Source organism: Dipodomys ordii, unplaced genomic scaffold (genome assembly GCF_000151885.1).
Source record: "Dipodomys ordii isolate 6190 unplaced genomic scaffold, Dord_2.0 Scaffold142, whole genome shotgun sequence".
In the NCBI taxonomy this organism is placed as follows: domain Eukaryota; kingdom Metazoa; phylum Chordata; class Mammalia; order Rodentia; family Heteromyidae; genus Dipodomys; species Dipodomys ordii.
Window position 1 is genome coordinate 3,099,875 of NW_012267358.1, and position 14,646 is coordinate 3,114,520.

Genomic DNA, 14,646 nt, shown 5'->3' on the forward strand with positions numbered 1-14,646 from the left:
GATTTTGTTTTAAAATTAAAGGGGGAAAAACTCCTTAAATATCAGAATCTTGGAGGTTGTGAGATGCTGCCTGCATTAGATTTATTAGTGATGGCCTTCTAGTCATAAGACACATTTCTCAGCAGAAAGCTGGACTCTTGGATTGGGTTGAGAACAATAGTGTTATTATTCAGCGTCAGAATCCACATGACATGAAAAAATAGGAATGGACTTGGACATGGAGGAACTCTTCTCAGACCATTTCAAGAGAGCTAACATTTCCCTAAATAATGAATAAGGTGAGATAGGTCATTCTCCAAATACAGTGATCTTCCTTTTATCCCTTCTAGCTGGTCTCCTCCAAAATACAGGTCAGCAAGCTTGAAAGCAGCCTGAAACAGAGCAAGGCTAGCTGTGCTGACATGCAGAAGATGCTGTTTGAGGAGCGAAATCACTTTGCTGAGATCGAAATAAATTTAAAGGCTGAGCTGGATGGAGTGGAGAGACAGCACCAAGAGAAGGTAAACTCTGGCTGAGGTTTTCCTCAAAAGACTGTGGGATACCTGGCAACAGTGACTCACACCTGCAATCCTAGTTACTCAGGAGGCTGAGGATCACAGTTTGAAGCCAGCCCAGGCAGGAAAATCTATGAAACTCTTATCTCCAATTAACCAGCAAAAGACCAGAGGTGGATCCTTGGTGGCAGTAGGGCAAGGATGGGAGGAGATGGGGGGCAGGCAAGAAAAAGTCCCTGAGTTTCAAGCCCCAGTATAAGCACACACCTAGAAAAAATAACTCTATGGTCTTTTCCAATTTTTCAAACAAAAGTTCATTTGTCTAATTTTATATCTGCCAGTGATGATGACTCTTAGCCTTTCACTTGAACCCCAAGATAAATGTGCTAAGAAACATTATTGTTGTGGTTGCTATTTCAATGCATTTAGAATATACCTCTAAATCACAAGAGGATCATCTGGATCCCTATGTGAACTAGGTAGAAGTTCCTTTCTCCCCTTCTTTTTGTGTCTCTCTCTAGATGCTGTACCTGCTCAGCCAGCTGCGGGAAAGTCAAATGGCAGAGAAGCAGCTGGAGGAGTCAGTTAGTGGAAAGGAACAGCAGCTCCTGTGTAGACTGCAATGTCAGGTATGAGAAGGAGGAAGAGTTCTCCCAGACAGGCTTCAAGCACCTCGTTGACAATTCTGCCTCATTGACATCATTTTATTTGCAGCAGAGCATAATTAACTACTGAAGAAATGCTTATAATGGTAGTGTTTACTGCTTTTTGCCCTATTTGATTATGTTAGAGGTAAGCAGAGTGTAGTAACCTTAGTTTTGCTACCAGAATGGCCAGTACATACTCTACTAGACTTTGAGGCTTCCTGGTTTTTCTGTATCAACTTTGAGCTCTGAATAATTGTCGTAGTGAAGTCATATAGTAGTTAGAATCCTAGGGTTGTGCAACTGAATCTTCCTGAGCTAGTTCTTAAGCTGAGACCTGACATGTTTGTAAAATGCCTAGAGTCTGAATTTCTTCTAGAACACCACACCCTTTAGTAGCATGTTGAAGCACTATTTTAATCCAATTCAGAATCTTTTTCCTGTACTTCCCCTTTTAGTGTTTCCTTCGCCATCTCCCACCTAAGACATAACCCATAAACTTAGTTATAGTTGTATATATGAATCCAGTTGTTTTAAGTGCTGGGAAATTTAATCAGACACTGTCTGCTCTGTTTGGAAGGGTGAGCAGAAGCATCTGTAGACTTCAAGAGATGGGCTGACTTCTGTGTGTTTCTGAATTGACATCCTGTTGTGAATACGGGTGAAGAAGCCTTAGAGAATGGGAAAGAATAAGGAAGGCTATTGGACGGCCCACGGTTCCTACTGGTGTGGTCAGGGCTTCAAGGAAGCCCTGGAACAGAAGTGCCATTCAGGGCACCTGGGAACTGGGAATAAGACATTTTTTCGTGTGCCAATGCCTGCTGTGCAAAAATCATCTACTGCCAGCAACTTGGCAGCAGCATGTTTTCATCTATGGGAGTTGTTTGGTAACCCACATGGAGTGCCCAAAAATAACCCCACCTATCATTGCACTCTCTGGAAACAGGATGAGGAGCTTAGGAAGATGCAAGACTTGTGTGAGCAAAACCAGCAGCTTCTTGAAGAAAATGAAATCCTCAAGCAGGTAATATAGTCTCTCTGTCTCTCTGTATCTGTCTCTGTCTCTCTCTCACACATGCGTGCACTCTCTCTCTCTCTCTTTCTTGATAACTGCTGAGAGACTTTGCTGCCACTGAGCTTGGCACTTGAGAGTAACCCTCAGTTTGATGGTCTAAAAATACAGGTTTTTAAAAAATATGCCCTTTCCTGATTCTTATCTGATCTTAGAATATAGGAGTCCTTCAACCTACTCTACTACAGCCCTGTCTCACTTCACTGTGGCTTACAGTGGAGCTAGCCTAGGTCTAAGAATTTTGATGACTTATCACAAACACTCCCCAAAACTGCCTGTATCATACATTTTGTCTCCTATTTTTCGGAAATAGTTTTTTATTATTATTATAAGGATGATATACAGAGGGATTACAATTACATACATCAAGTAAAGTGTACATTTCTTTTTGAACAATGTCACCCTCTCTCCTTTTCAAATAGAAACTGGCCCTCTTCCAAGTAGCCAGCAACCAGAACCCCCAGCGTAAGGATATCCACCAATCTCCAGACTCTTCCTTTGAGTATATGCCACCTAAGGTAAAATGTTCAGTGCCTTTGCATAGCCCAGGTTTGGGGTAAGTATGCTAAAAATCACCTATTATGAGAGGCTAAAAATTAAAGTCCCCAAATTCTACTCTTTCAGCATCTCCAATAGAGCTATAATACAATCCCAAGGAAAATAGCCATTCTACTTCCTCAGAAGACTTAGTTACTCTTCACTGTACATTGACATTATATAACACTACTGAGGAGTGAGGAGGAGTAAGAGCATTGAACAATGTTCAGCTGTCCATCCAGAGACACTTATCTCTTCATGTCATGACATATCATGAGTTCCTCCCTTCCTCCTTCAGATTGATCAATGTCTGCTTTCTATCTCCTCAAAGATTCTGCAAGGCCAAAGGCTAAAGCCTTTGATTGGTAAAGCCAAGTGAAGTATATTTAATGAGTCTGAAATCTCTGTTCTGAAAAATGCAGCTGGCAACAGCTACTAGGAAGATAGGATGTCATGTTGTTGGATTTTTTTTTCATTTTTATTAAAAAGCCACTTAAAACTTCTCTTCTTAGCCAAAACCTTCCCGTGTTAAAGAAAAGTTCCTGGACCAAAGTATGGACATCGAGGATCTACAGTGTTCTTCAGAGCAGTCAGTGAATGAACATGAGAATGGTGGTGATGATGGTGACAGTGATGATAGGGATGATGAGGAATGGAAACCAACAAAATTAGTTAAGATGTCCAAGAAGACCATCCAAGGGGTAGGAACTATCTCTTTAACTCTCCCAACGGTTTTGTAAACTGTCAGTGTATAGCTTTCTGAATCCAGGAATATACTGTACCCTAGCCTGCATCTTGGATACTCTTCAGAGGCACACTGCCTCTACCAAGTGGGGGAGAGGGAGATTGGGGCCAGCTAGTCTGAATACGTACGTAGTGTTCTGTACCATTCCATGGAAGCTGATCCAAAGTGACCCTAACAATCCTTCATATTTTTATAGCAGTTTATAGTGTACAAAACATTCTCATACATGTAATCTTTTAATCATCAGAATTCCAGTGAGATATTTGCTTCTGCATTTTATAGCTAGACGTCAGATCCAGAAAGGAAATAACCTTGCCCAAGGTCATAAAAACAAGTGACAATCAGGATTTCAAGTTGAATATTCTGACTCCAAGCCCAGTTTATTTCCACCAAATTGTAGTCAGACTAGAAGCTTTGTAGGTGCTTCATTTCCTTAGCTATTAGAGTTGTATTTGCTCACTAGGCTAAGGGGCAAAGAAAGGTGTAGAGGAAAAAAACTAAAACCAAATACCCACTGGGCACTAGTGACTCATGCCTGTAATCCTGGCTACTCAGGAGGTTGAGATCTGAGATTTCAAGCCACTCTGGACAGAAAAGTCCTGAGACTCTTTATTTCCAGTTAACCAGCAAAAAGCTGGAAGTAGAGGTGAGGCTCAAGTAGTGGATCACCATCCTTGAACAGAAAAAGCCAAGTTTAAGCTAGAGTTCAAACCCCTGAGTTTAAACTGCAGTACCAGCACAAAAAAGAAAGAAAGAAAAAGAAAAAAGATCAAACACCTCATGGTTGAGAACAATCTGACTGTATACCATGCTTTATTTAGTTACACAATGCTAGTCTTATATAATTATCAAACAGGAATAGTTTATGTTAAAACATTAACTTGAGGGGCACCAAAGTTCACCACCACCAGCAGCCCAATTATGCCCTGCAGCAACATTCCACTTTCACAGAACAGGTCACAAATTACCTTAACTGGCCTCCAAAAACTTCCTTGATTTGATTAGCTGATAGTGAAGGTTGTGAGGGAACTGAGCCTTGTGAAGCCAAACACCAGAACAAAGCAGTTTTAAGGGAAGAAAAGTTTGTGGTGTGATTTAGTCTGCCGAGCCCTCCAGATTACAGCATTCCTTGAGCTCTGGGTAGGAGCAGGAACTCCTTCTTGGCCTCAGAGCACTTATAATTTAATGAGGAAAAATGGGGGCAGGGAACCTCAGCATAATGCCAAGTGTTGGAGTCTCCTGCCTGTAATCCTAACTACCCTGGAGGCTAAGATCTGAGGGGTAGTGGTTCAAAGCCAGCCCAGGCAGGAAAGTCTGAGATTCTTATCTCCAATAAACCACCAGAAAATTGTAAGTTGAGCTGTGGCCACAAAGTGGTAGAGTGCTAGCCTTGAGAAAAATAGCTCAAGGATAGCACTCAAACCCTGAGTTCAGGGCCTGGGAAGGTAGTTCAGTGGTAGAGTGCTTGCCTTGCATGCATGAAGCCCTAGGTTTGATTCCTCAGCACCACATAAGCAGAAAAAGCCAAAAGTGGTGCTGTGGCTCAAGTGGTAGAGCACTCGCCTTGAGCTGAAGAGCTGAGGGGCAGCACCCAGGCCCAGAGTTCAGGCCCCATGACTGACCAAAAGAAAAAACAAAAACAAAAAAAACCCCTAAGCTCAAGTCCCTTGGCTTACCAAAAAAAAAAAAAAGCATATTCAAAGCCAAATTAGGTATCCTTTAGGAAGATGCCATTACAACAGGTGATTATTGCTGCATAATGAGATGGAAAGGGAAATAAAGAGAATAATAAGAAGAACTTTTACAGCACAATGAATGGCATATTGGAAATGGTTTGAAGGTGGTAGGAGAACAGAGGGCAGGAGCTTAGGGAAAATGAGGCAGAACATGTCGGTTTTCCATTTACTCCAAAAACAGATATGGACAGTGCTATGGTTGAAGTGGAGAGCATGAGCTCTTTTTTCTTTTGATGCCAATAATGGGGCTTGAATTCAGAGCCTGAGTGTTGCCCCTTAGCTTTTTTACTTAAAGATGGTTTTCTACCAGTTGAGCCATAGCTGTACTTCCAGCTTTTTACTGGTTAATTGAAGAGTCTGGGACTTTTCTGCCTAGACTGGTTAAAACCATGATCTTCAGATCTCAGCCTCCTTCCTGAGTAGCTAGGATTACAGGCAAGATTCACTGGCACTCTGCAGCATGAACTTATTTTAAGTGTGTGTGTGTGTGTGTGTGTATTACACATTGTGAACTTTTGATATAGATTAAAAAGTCATTTAAATAGCAGGAGCCAAAGCTGAGAAGTATACACAGAAACAAATAGGAAAAGATCTAAATCCTCTGGAAAGGAACAAAGCAGATATGCATATACTTGTCCCTGAAAAAAGCTTAATATATTTATTAGGAAAAGGGAGATTTTGAAAAATAGCAAGTATTGCAAGTAAATGATAGCTGTCATGAATGATTGATCCTTTTAAAGTAGTGAGTGGGATTGTTGCCTAGGATTTTTGCCCTGGCTTTATAATTTGGAGGGAATATAACTGGGATTTATGGGGAGCAAGCTGACTTAAAATCTTGTTTTTCCTGTAGTAACCTCGAAATGTGTAGATGAGGTGACAACACTTGATTAGACTGCTTGCATTAACTGTGCATGAAGTTGGCCATCTTTTTTTATTATTGCTGCAACCCAGCCTGGGATAGCTGGTATTAGTCCTAGGTTATCCAGGAGTCTGGGGCAACACAAAAATGACAACTTGTACAAAGATAATGGCACCCTCATCCACATTTCCTGCTTGTGCTAAGGAGATGTAAGGAGTAGTCAGTCATATGCTATTAGTAGAAAAAAGGAACAACTTAGAATCCATACAGACATAGGTTCTAGTCTTGACTTGCCAATTGTTCATTGGATGACCTTGAGGAAGTTGTTTCAACTCCCTGACCTCAGATTCCTCATCTATACAGTGAAGGGTTTAGACTAAAATAAATGTTATACAATGAAGGGACTAAACTAAAATAAATGTATAAGATCCATTCCAGTGCTAATGTCCTTTATCAAAGTAATAATCAATATACAAATGGCTCTTAATGATACTCCCTTTATAAGGCATTATATATTACCTGAGAAGTTAAAAGGAAGAATAGATGCAAAAGCCCTTGTGAAGGGTAAAATATCATGCAGATGGTTAGTAAAGCACTGTAATCATTTTAGAAATACACTCATTGGTTACCTGTGCCACAACAAAAAGGAAGAAGACATTCTCTCTCACTGATGAAGAAGTAGAGGTTAGCTTGGATGAAGTGACTTGTCCAAGATCAGGTCAAATATTAAATTTAGGACTAAAGCTCAAGTCTCTTAATTCCTAACCTGATATTCTCTAAGTTCAAATATTGACCAGATGTTAGCTTCCTTTTTGCAGGTGTATTGGTTTTTTTGTTTGCTTGTTTTGTTTTTGTGCTGGTCCCAGGGTTTTAACTTGGCCCAGGCATTGTCCCTGAGCTTTTTGTACTCAAGGTACAAGTAGTTAATTGAAGATAAGAGTCTCAAGGACTTTCTTTCAAACTGGAATCCTCAGATTTCAGCCTCCTTCGTAACTAGGAATAGAGGTCTGAACCACTGGTGACTGGTTTTAACATACAATATAACACTGAACTTTAGTGCTAGTAGTACTATAGACTCCAAAGCAATTGTTTTCAACCCTAGCTGTACATTGGAATCCCAGAGGGAGCTTTTAAATTTAAGAAGCCTGGGCCCTCATCTCCAAATATTCTTATTTAATTGAACTGAAGAAGGACTTAGCCTTTTAGAAAAGCTCTCCAGAGATATCTTATTGCAGCCAACGTTGAGATCCATGGGCTTAAGAGATCCCTAGAGATCTTTCAGATGTGCTTTGTACCCTACAGTGTCTTGGCAGCAGTTGTGATTCACACATGTGCACATATGTGTGAGCACATCCCACATGGGTATGTGTGTGTGTGTGTGTGTGTAGTTTATGACTGTGTTACAATCATGGTCCCTCTCTAACATTCCCATCTCCTTCCTGAAATGAGAAAATAGGATGCAGTTGTAGGTCCTGAGCATGACATCCATGTGACTGCATCTGTCATGTATGTAATGCCTGTTTTGCACTACCGTTACCAAGTATTTGCCCAGCCTATTTGCTCCAATACTGGAGTAAGGGGACACAGTCTCACAAAATGGCTCATTGTGAGGTACCAATTGATAGAAAGGTGCTCCTTGGTTAACTGAAAAATATTGTCCCAAGGTCCCAAAGTGTCTTGGTTATAGAAAGTCTAATCATTCTTTATGACAGCCCTCAGATTGTTTCCATATTATCCTTTTGCATAAAATAGAGAAACTGGACATGGGAACAGTATTTTTGAAGCATTTAGGTGATTTGTAAATGGAGCAGGTCCAAACCCAGGTTGTTATAATCAGTGGATCAGTGACATCCTGGTGAGGTGTCTCTAGGACGTCATGGAACTCTGTTTTTTAGCAGGACACTGGGGGCTCATGCCTGTAATCCTAACTACTCAGAAGGCCGAGATCTGAGGATTCAGGTTCAAAACCAGCCTGAACAGAAAAGTTCATGAGACTCTTATCTCCAATTAACTATCAAAAAGCCAGAAATTGAGCTGTAGCTCAAAGTGGTAGACAACTAGCCTTGAGCATGAAGCTCAGGAACAGCACCTGGCCATGAGTTTAAGTCCCAGGAGTGATACAAAAAAAAGAACTTGTCTTTTTCTCTGTCCTATTCAAAGCAGGAAAGGGATTTTTTTTAATTATCCTTTTAACACCTAGTGTTGGCAAAGGTAACTAAAATAGGTATGTTTTTCTCTTGCTCTTAGATGTATGAGTCGATATTTCTTTCTGGAAGGTAACTTTAACATATTGTCAAAAGCCTTAAAATGTGCCTATCACACCTACCACAATAGCACATATACTTTTAAAAAGTTCCTATCCTTCTCCCTAGACACATATAGCAATTTATACTAAGGAAATGGTGATTAGTATGTAAATAGAGTATTCATTCCACAAATCTTTTTTTTTTTATTGCCAGTCCTGGGGCTTGAACTCAGGGCCTGGACACTGTCCCTGAACTACTTTTGCTCAAAACTAACACTCTACCACTTGAACCACAGCTCCACTTCTGGCTTTTTCTGTTTATTGGTACTCAGAAAGCAAACCCAGGGCTTCATGTGTGTTAGGCAAGCACTCTAACACTAAGCCACATTCCCAAATCTTTTCTGAGTACCTGTGTGCCAGGAATGAGTACTATTTATGCATGCTGATAATACAAAAAATAAGACATGAAATACATTCTTATTGCAAGAGAGACACAGTAACCAGAAAAACAAATAAAACAGTTTTTAATGGCAATATTAAAAAATAGAAATGAAACTACAGTGATGTCCTATACAAAATGATGGGGCGGGGGGAAGAGTAATTAGGAGATGGCATGATATCTGAAAAAAGGGACAAGTTAGGAAAAGAGTCATAAGAGGAACATTTTAGGAAAAAGGAACAGTCCAACCTGGTGGGGCAAACCTACAATCCCAGCACTCAGGATTTTGAGGCGGGAAGATTGCAAGTTTATGGTCACATAGGTACATCCTATCTCAGAAACAAAAATGACAGGAATGAGGTTGGTGTCTCAAGGAGCAGCTAAAAACGCCATTGTGGCTAGAAATAGGATGGGAAAGTAGGAATATTTGGGCAGATCATGGAGGATTTGTCGATCATAGTAAAGTTCTATTTATGTACAAGGATATTCATTGAAACATGATTTTTAATAGTAAACAATTTCAAAACTTTAGCTATTGATATTTCACTTTAGGGAAGTGGTTAAGTACACGGATACATCCACTCGATGAAATGATATATGTCATGATTAAAAATCATGTTTGTCCAGGTGCCAATGGCTCATCCTGTAATCTTAGCTACTCATAAGGCTGAGATCTGAGGATCACAGTTCAAAGACAGCAGGACAGGAAAGTCAGTAAGACTCTTACCTCCAATTAATTACCAAAAGCCAGAAGTGGAGTTGTAGCTCAAGTGGTAGAGTGCCAACCTTGAATAAAAAGCTCAGGGACAGTGCTTGAACCCTGAGTTCAATCAAGCCCCAGGACTGGCACCAAATAAATCATGTTTGACTTTCAAATTTTTACAAAAATAACAGTATCCTCATAATTACCAAAAAAGATGTTATACTATATATTCATAACTACATGAAATAGGTGATGATTCTCATATGAAAAATACTTAGGGGCTTCCATTTTTATTGTAAACTCAGAATGTGACCCAAAAAAAGGCAACTGTGATTTTAGGCCTTATTAACCAGACTTTGGATTCGTAACAATCCACTTCACAATGGCCACACCACATTAAGGAAGTTGTACTCATTTCTAGATCTCATAACTTAAGATGAGCCTTGGCAAATTGTTGTATAGTCAAAATGATTAAGATCTCATGAACCACATCATGTAGTGAACCAGCAGAGAGAGGTAAGCTATCTTTAGCTTTGAAAGGATTTGTACAAAGGGAACTGGAGAGTATGCATAAGGTCTAAGTAGTTATTATGTTAATAGGGGTTCACCTGATCCCACTTCATTCCAGATAGTGGAATTGAGTCCTGTGATTAGAACTTCTATAAATACTCTGTCATCTCCGGATAGAGTTTCAGACCAGGCATATTGGAGAGCAACTTCCAGCATCAAACCAGGCTTTACATGGTCATTGATGTCTCTTCTAATTCTTTTTTTTTGGGGGGGGGGGCTGTCATCCGGCTTGAACTCTGGGTATGGGCACTGTCCCTGAGCTCTTCCGCTCAAGGCGAGCGTGCTCTACTGCTTGAGCTACAGTGCCACTTCCGGTTTTCTAGTGGTTTATTGGAGATGAGGTTTCACGGACTTTCCTGCCTGGGCTGGCTTTGAGGACTTTCCTGCCAGAGCTGGCTTTGAACCATGATCCTAAGATCTCAACCTCCTGAATAGCTAGGATTACAGGCGTGAGCCACCAGCACCTGGCTTCTGATTCTAATCTTTCATCCTGTGAGCTAAACCACCTAAATCTCACCCAAGCCCAATGAGTTATGAAGCCCACCTTCTTCCACCATTTTTTCTTTTTTCGTTTATTTATTCAGTCATAGGGCTTGAACTTAGGGCCTGGGCACTGTCCCTGAGCTCTTTTGCTCAAGGCTAGCATTCTACCACTATGAGCCACAGTACCACTTCCAGTTTTGAGAGGCTAATTGGAGTTTAGAGTCTCATGGGGACTTTTTTGTCCAGGCTGCCTTCCTCAGAGCTCAGCCTCCTGGGTAGCTCTTATTACAGGTGTGAGCCCTACTCTTTTTTTAGTATAATGTATTAATTGTACATATTAATAGGGTTCACTGTGATGTTTTTCCACGCATTGATACTAATCAAATCCAGCCTCCTTTTACTCATTGTATGCACAGACACAAACATACCTTCCCTCCAGTTGCATCTATGCCACTATTTTTCCTGTAATGTTGCTTCCTATAACTCTGATCACCCACTTCTTTTCTGTTTAATGTCTATATTAATCACATATATACAGTGAACTCCTGCATGTGTGTATAAGAAAACATTCATGCCAAGCACTGGTGGATCACACCTACAATCCTAGCTACTCAGGGGGCCAAAATCAGATCAAAGCCAGACTGGGAAGACAAATCCAAGGGACTCTTATCTCTCACCACCAAAAATACAGAAGTGGAGCTGTGGCTCAAATGTAGATGATCAGCCTTGTGCAGAGAAAGCCAAGTGAGAGCACAAGGCCCTGAGTTCAAGCCCTAATTCTGGTACGCACATGTGTGCGTACACACACACACACACACAGTATGCATATTGAATAAATGGGTTCAATACACGGAAAGCCTTTGGAACAGTGCCTGACACACATCAGTGTTAGCTAATTATTCTTGTGACCTGTTTTTGAGAATGGAAAAATATTACAGTCAGGAGAATGGATAAATTGTGGCAGGTACTTAATGTGAAAGTGAATGAAACTAGAGCTACATATATCAACATATAACAAGATGCTATTTAGATAAAATTTTGAACAGAAAGCCTTAGATTTATCTGCAGTATACTTATTAGGGTTGAGCATGAGTGAGGTTTTCCTCATTATTATTGTACTGTATGCTTATATAAACATGAAAAATTATGATGGCCTAATATAGGATGCATTGTTTCAAATGAGAGCCTTGTTTGTCTTGTTTTGGTGCCAATTACAGGGCTTGAACTTAGACTCTCGTGCTCTACCACTTGAGACATGCGTCCACTTCTGGCTGTTTTTGCTAGCTGATTGGATATAAGCGTCTCTGAGATTTGTCTACCTTGTCTATCCAGAACCTCCATCCTCACATATCAGCCTCCTGAGTAGCTCAGATTACAGGCATGAGTCACCAGTACCAGGCTTACATTTGCTTTTTGACAGCCATTTCACACTCTTGACTCAGAGCTTGCTGACACCTCAAATCCTTAGGCCCTTTCTGTACAAGCTACTTTTAAGCCAGAACTCCTTTATATTTATATAGCTGATTTGTGAAAAATCTAAACAGCAAATGTACATTTGTCCCCTTTTTCTTTCAGCCCATAATTCCATTGTGTCAAAATATTTTTTATTATAATTCTGTCATCTTACCTATTAATAATTCTTCCAGCTTTTTTCTGCTGTTAGAGCAGATAAACATGACTACCTTGTAGACTATCTATGAGATACAAATGAGATTTCATATTTATATGTATTAAAGTGTTCTAAGAACTGTGATGTGCTATCGAATCATTAAAGTATTCAATAATTAAAGTACCAAGGACAAATCTCAGAGTGACTTAGGACAAAACATAGAAACATGACCTAGATGGAAGTACAGAAGACATGAAGAAACTACATGTAGTGATGAGAAACCTCATTGTACTTATATCCAGCCTGCAATTCTTTCCCTTGATCATAGACTTTTCATGAGCCTTTCCTTTAAATGTACTTTACAAGACAGAAAATTGATCTGTCTTGCATGACTTGTTCTTAGTAAACCCACTGGTTCATGGTACCATTGTTACATGAAAACAGAGGAGACTGGAGTTTGATGAAGATGATAGCTCTGTCCTTTTTTAATTCTATTTTTAAAAGGCTTGCAAATGAAGGAAAAGCACTTAAAATGTCTTTCTCTAAATGTGTTTTACAGTGTTCCTGCAAGGGCTGGTGTGGGAACAAGCAGTGTGGGTGCAGGAAGCAGAGGTCAGACTGTAGCGTGACATGCAGCTGTGACCCCACAAAGTGTCGGAACCGCCAGCAAAGCCAGGTAGGATCGGTGCTTTTTACCTCATCATCCCTTCAGTCCTCCTACTGGTTTTCACCATTTGCTTTCCCATCCTGAAACCTGCAGTCTCCTTCCTCTGCATCCAGAAACATACATTTCACCCTTCAGCCCTCTCCTGCTACTCACCTGTCCACAGCCCCTTCAGAAACCACATCCTTTCTCAAGAGACTCTTAAGGTTGGGGGTCCCCACCCCAGCTTGGCTGGAAAGCTTCTGTGCCATTTCTGGGGCAAGAGTGAGGAACAGGAAAACAGGCATTTACAGGTATATAGGCATACAGGATTAAACTAGTCCAAAGGCTTAGCTGGACCTCTAAGAGCCACATGCTTAGGAGGCGGGGAGCTTCCGGAAAGGAAGTTAACCCTACTAACATCTTGATACAGTTAATGGACCCTCTCCATGGGAATGAGGTCTTTCTAATAGTCGCTGATGTGAACCAAGTTCACTATACCTATCCTCTTTTGTATTGCTTCCAGGAATAACAATTCAGGGAAACAACACATGCCCTGAAAAGAACAGCAACTTGCAAGTCAGCTCGTTGTATTTTGCTTTAAACTACTGGTTTAACGTCACCACATGATATGTCCTGTGCCACTGTCCTACTCAGTCCTTTGCCTTCAGAGGCCACCTCTAAGCATTGCTTTGTTCTTTCAACACAGCTTGTTAAGTTTATGACCTCTCCAAGGAGCTTCCTAGGCTGCCTCACATGCACCCAGAGCTAGGCCCTCCCTGGCTGATGAGCAGCCCCACATACTCTGTAACTCTGGTAGCTGAATTTATAATACACCTGTCTGTCTAATTTTTCAGGATAGCTCGGGAACTGTTGATAGGACCCAGGATTCTGAAGGCTCCTTCAAACTGGAGGATCCCACAGAGGTAACCCCAGGAATGAGCTTCTTCAACCCCGTCTGCACTACCCCCAATAGCAAGGTAGGCAGGTACTGCTCTGCATTAGGTATGACAGAGCCTGGTAGGAGAGAAAGGGGATAAGGAAAAGTATAACCAGTTTACTGGGAATTGGGCATAGACTAGAATGTTTCTCTTAATGAAGCAATGTTAGGGGACACTATTACTGGGAAGATGTTGAGCTTTTGTACTGAGTTGTTCTGATCATAATTTCTTTGTCCTTCCTAGATCCTAAAAAAGATGTGTGACATGGATCCGATGCTGTTAGACAAGACTGCCCTTGCTCTCTCCTTTGACCTCCCAGAACTGAAACATACAGCAACAGTATCCCAAGAAAATAAGGCCCCAGGGAAGAAAAAGAAGCGAGCTCTGGGCAGCAATACAAGCTTCTTCTCTGGCTGTTCCCCTATAGAAGAAGAAGCCCACTAAAGTTGTAGTTACCATCTTTACCCCATCCCCAGTCTACCAGCCAAAAGGGGTTGTCACATGATTCTTGTGGATTTCTGGTTTCTTGTGATTGAGGCAAGGGACAGTGTTAATGAAAAAGAAGGGGACCTTTGTGGAATGGTGGCCCTTAGTCTCCAGCCCCCTGCCCCCACTCCAGACTTCTTTTTTCTTACTGAAGAACCACTGACCTTCCCATTGACTCATCAGGAACTAGTTCCCAATGTATCTAGCTCTTTTTTCTTTGTGAGCATTAAGCCTGTCTCCTGATGGCCACAAGGCTGAGGTTTCCTCTCTCCACCTAGTGGAGGAGCCTGACCCATCCTGAAGACCTGGCTCAGCTCCCTCTCTCCACCTCTGAAATGGGTTAAGATCTTTCCTGCCCTAGCTCTGGATTTTAACTGTTTATACAGGATTTGTCTGTCTTGTTAGTGAAGTGAAATATTTTTAAATGTTAAATAAACGTT

General features: G+C 41.0%; 1 protein-coding gene across 6 annotated transcripts in view; it reads left to right on the forward strand.

Moving 5' to 3' along the window:
- Kif4a (kinesin family member 4A) overlaps window positions 1-14,646 on the forward strand; it is a 96,727-nt gene extending 82,081 nt beyond the window's left edge. For 2 of the 6 annotated variants that reach the window (XM_013031673.1, XM_013031674.1), the window contains exons 24-31: window positions 330-500; window positions 1,016-1,123; window positions 2,085-2,162; window positions 2,633-2,728; window positions 3,260-3,448; window positions 12,696-12,812; window positions 13,637-13,759; window positions 13,964-14,646. In XM_013031673.1, coding sequence (XP_012887127.1) covers window positions 330-500; window positions 1,016-1,123; window positions 2,085-2,162; window positions 2,633-2,728; window positions 3,260-3,448; window positions 12,696-12,812; window positions 13,637-13,759; window positions 13,964-14,164 — 1,083 coding nt within the window. In that variant the 3' untranslated portion in view covers window positions 14,165-14,646. The remainder of the gene's footprint in view (window positions 1-329; window positions 501-1,015; window positions 1,124-2,084; window positions 2,163-2,632; window positions 2,729-3,259; window positions 3,449-12,695; window positions 12,813-13,636; window positions 13,760-13,963) is intronic. The other 4 variants (XM_013031675.1, XM_013031676.1, XM_013031677.1 and 1 more) reach the window with 4 other exon arrangements.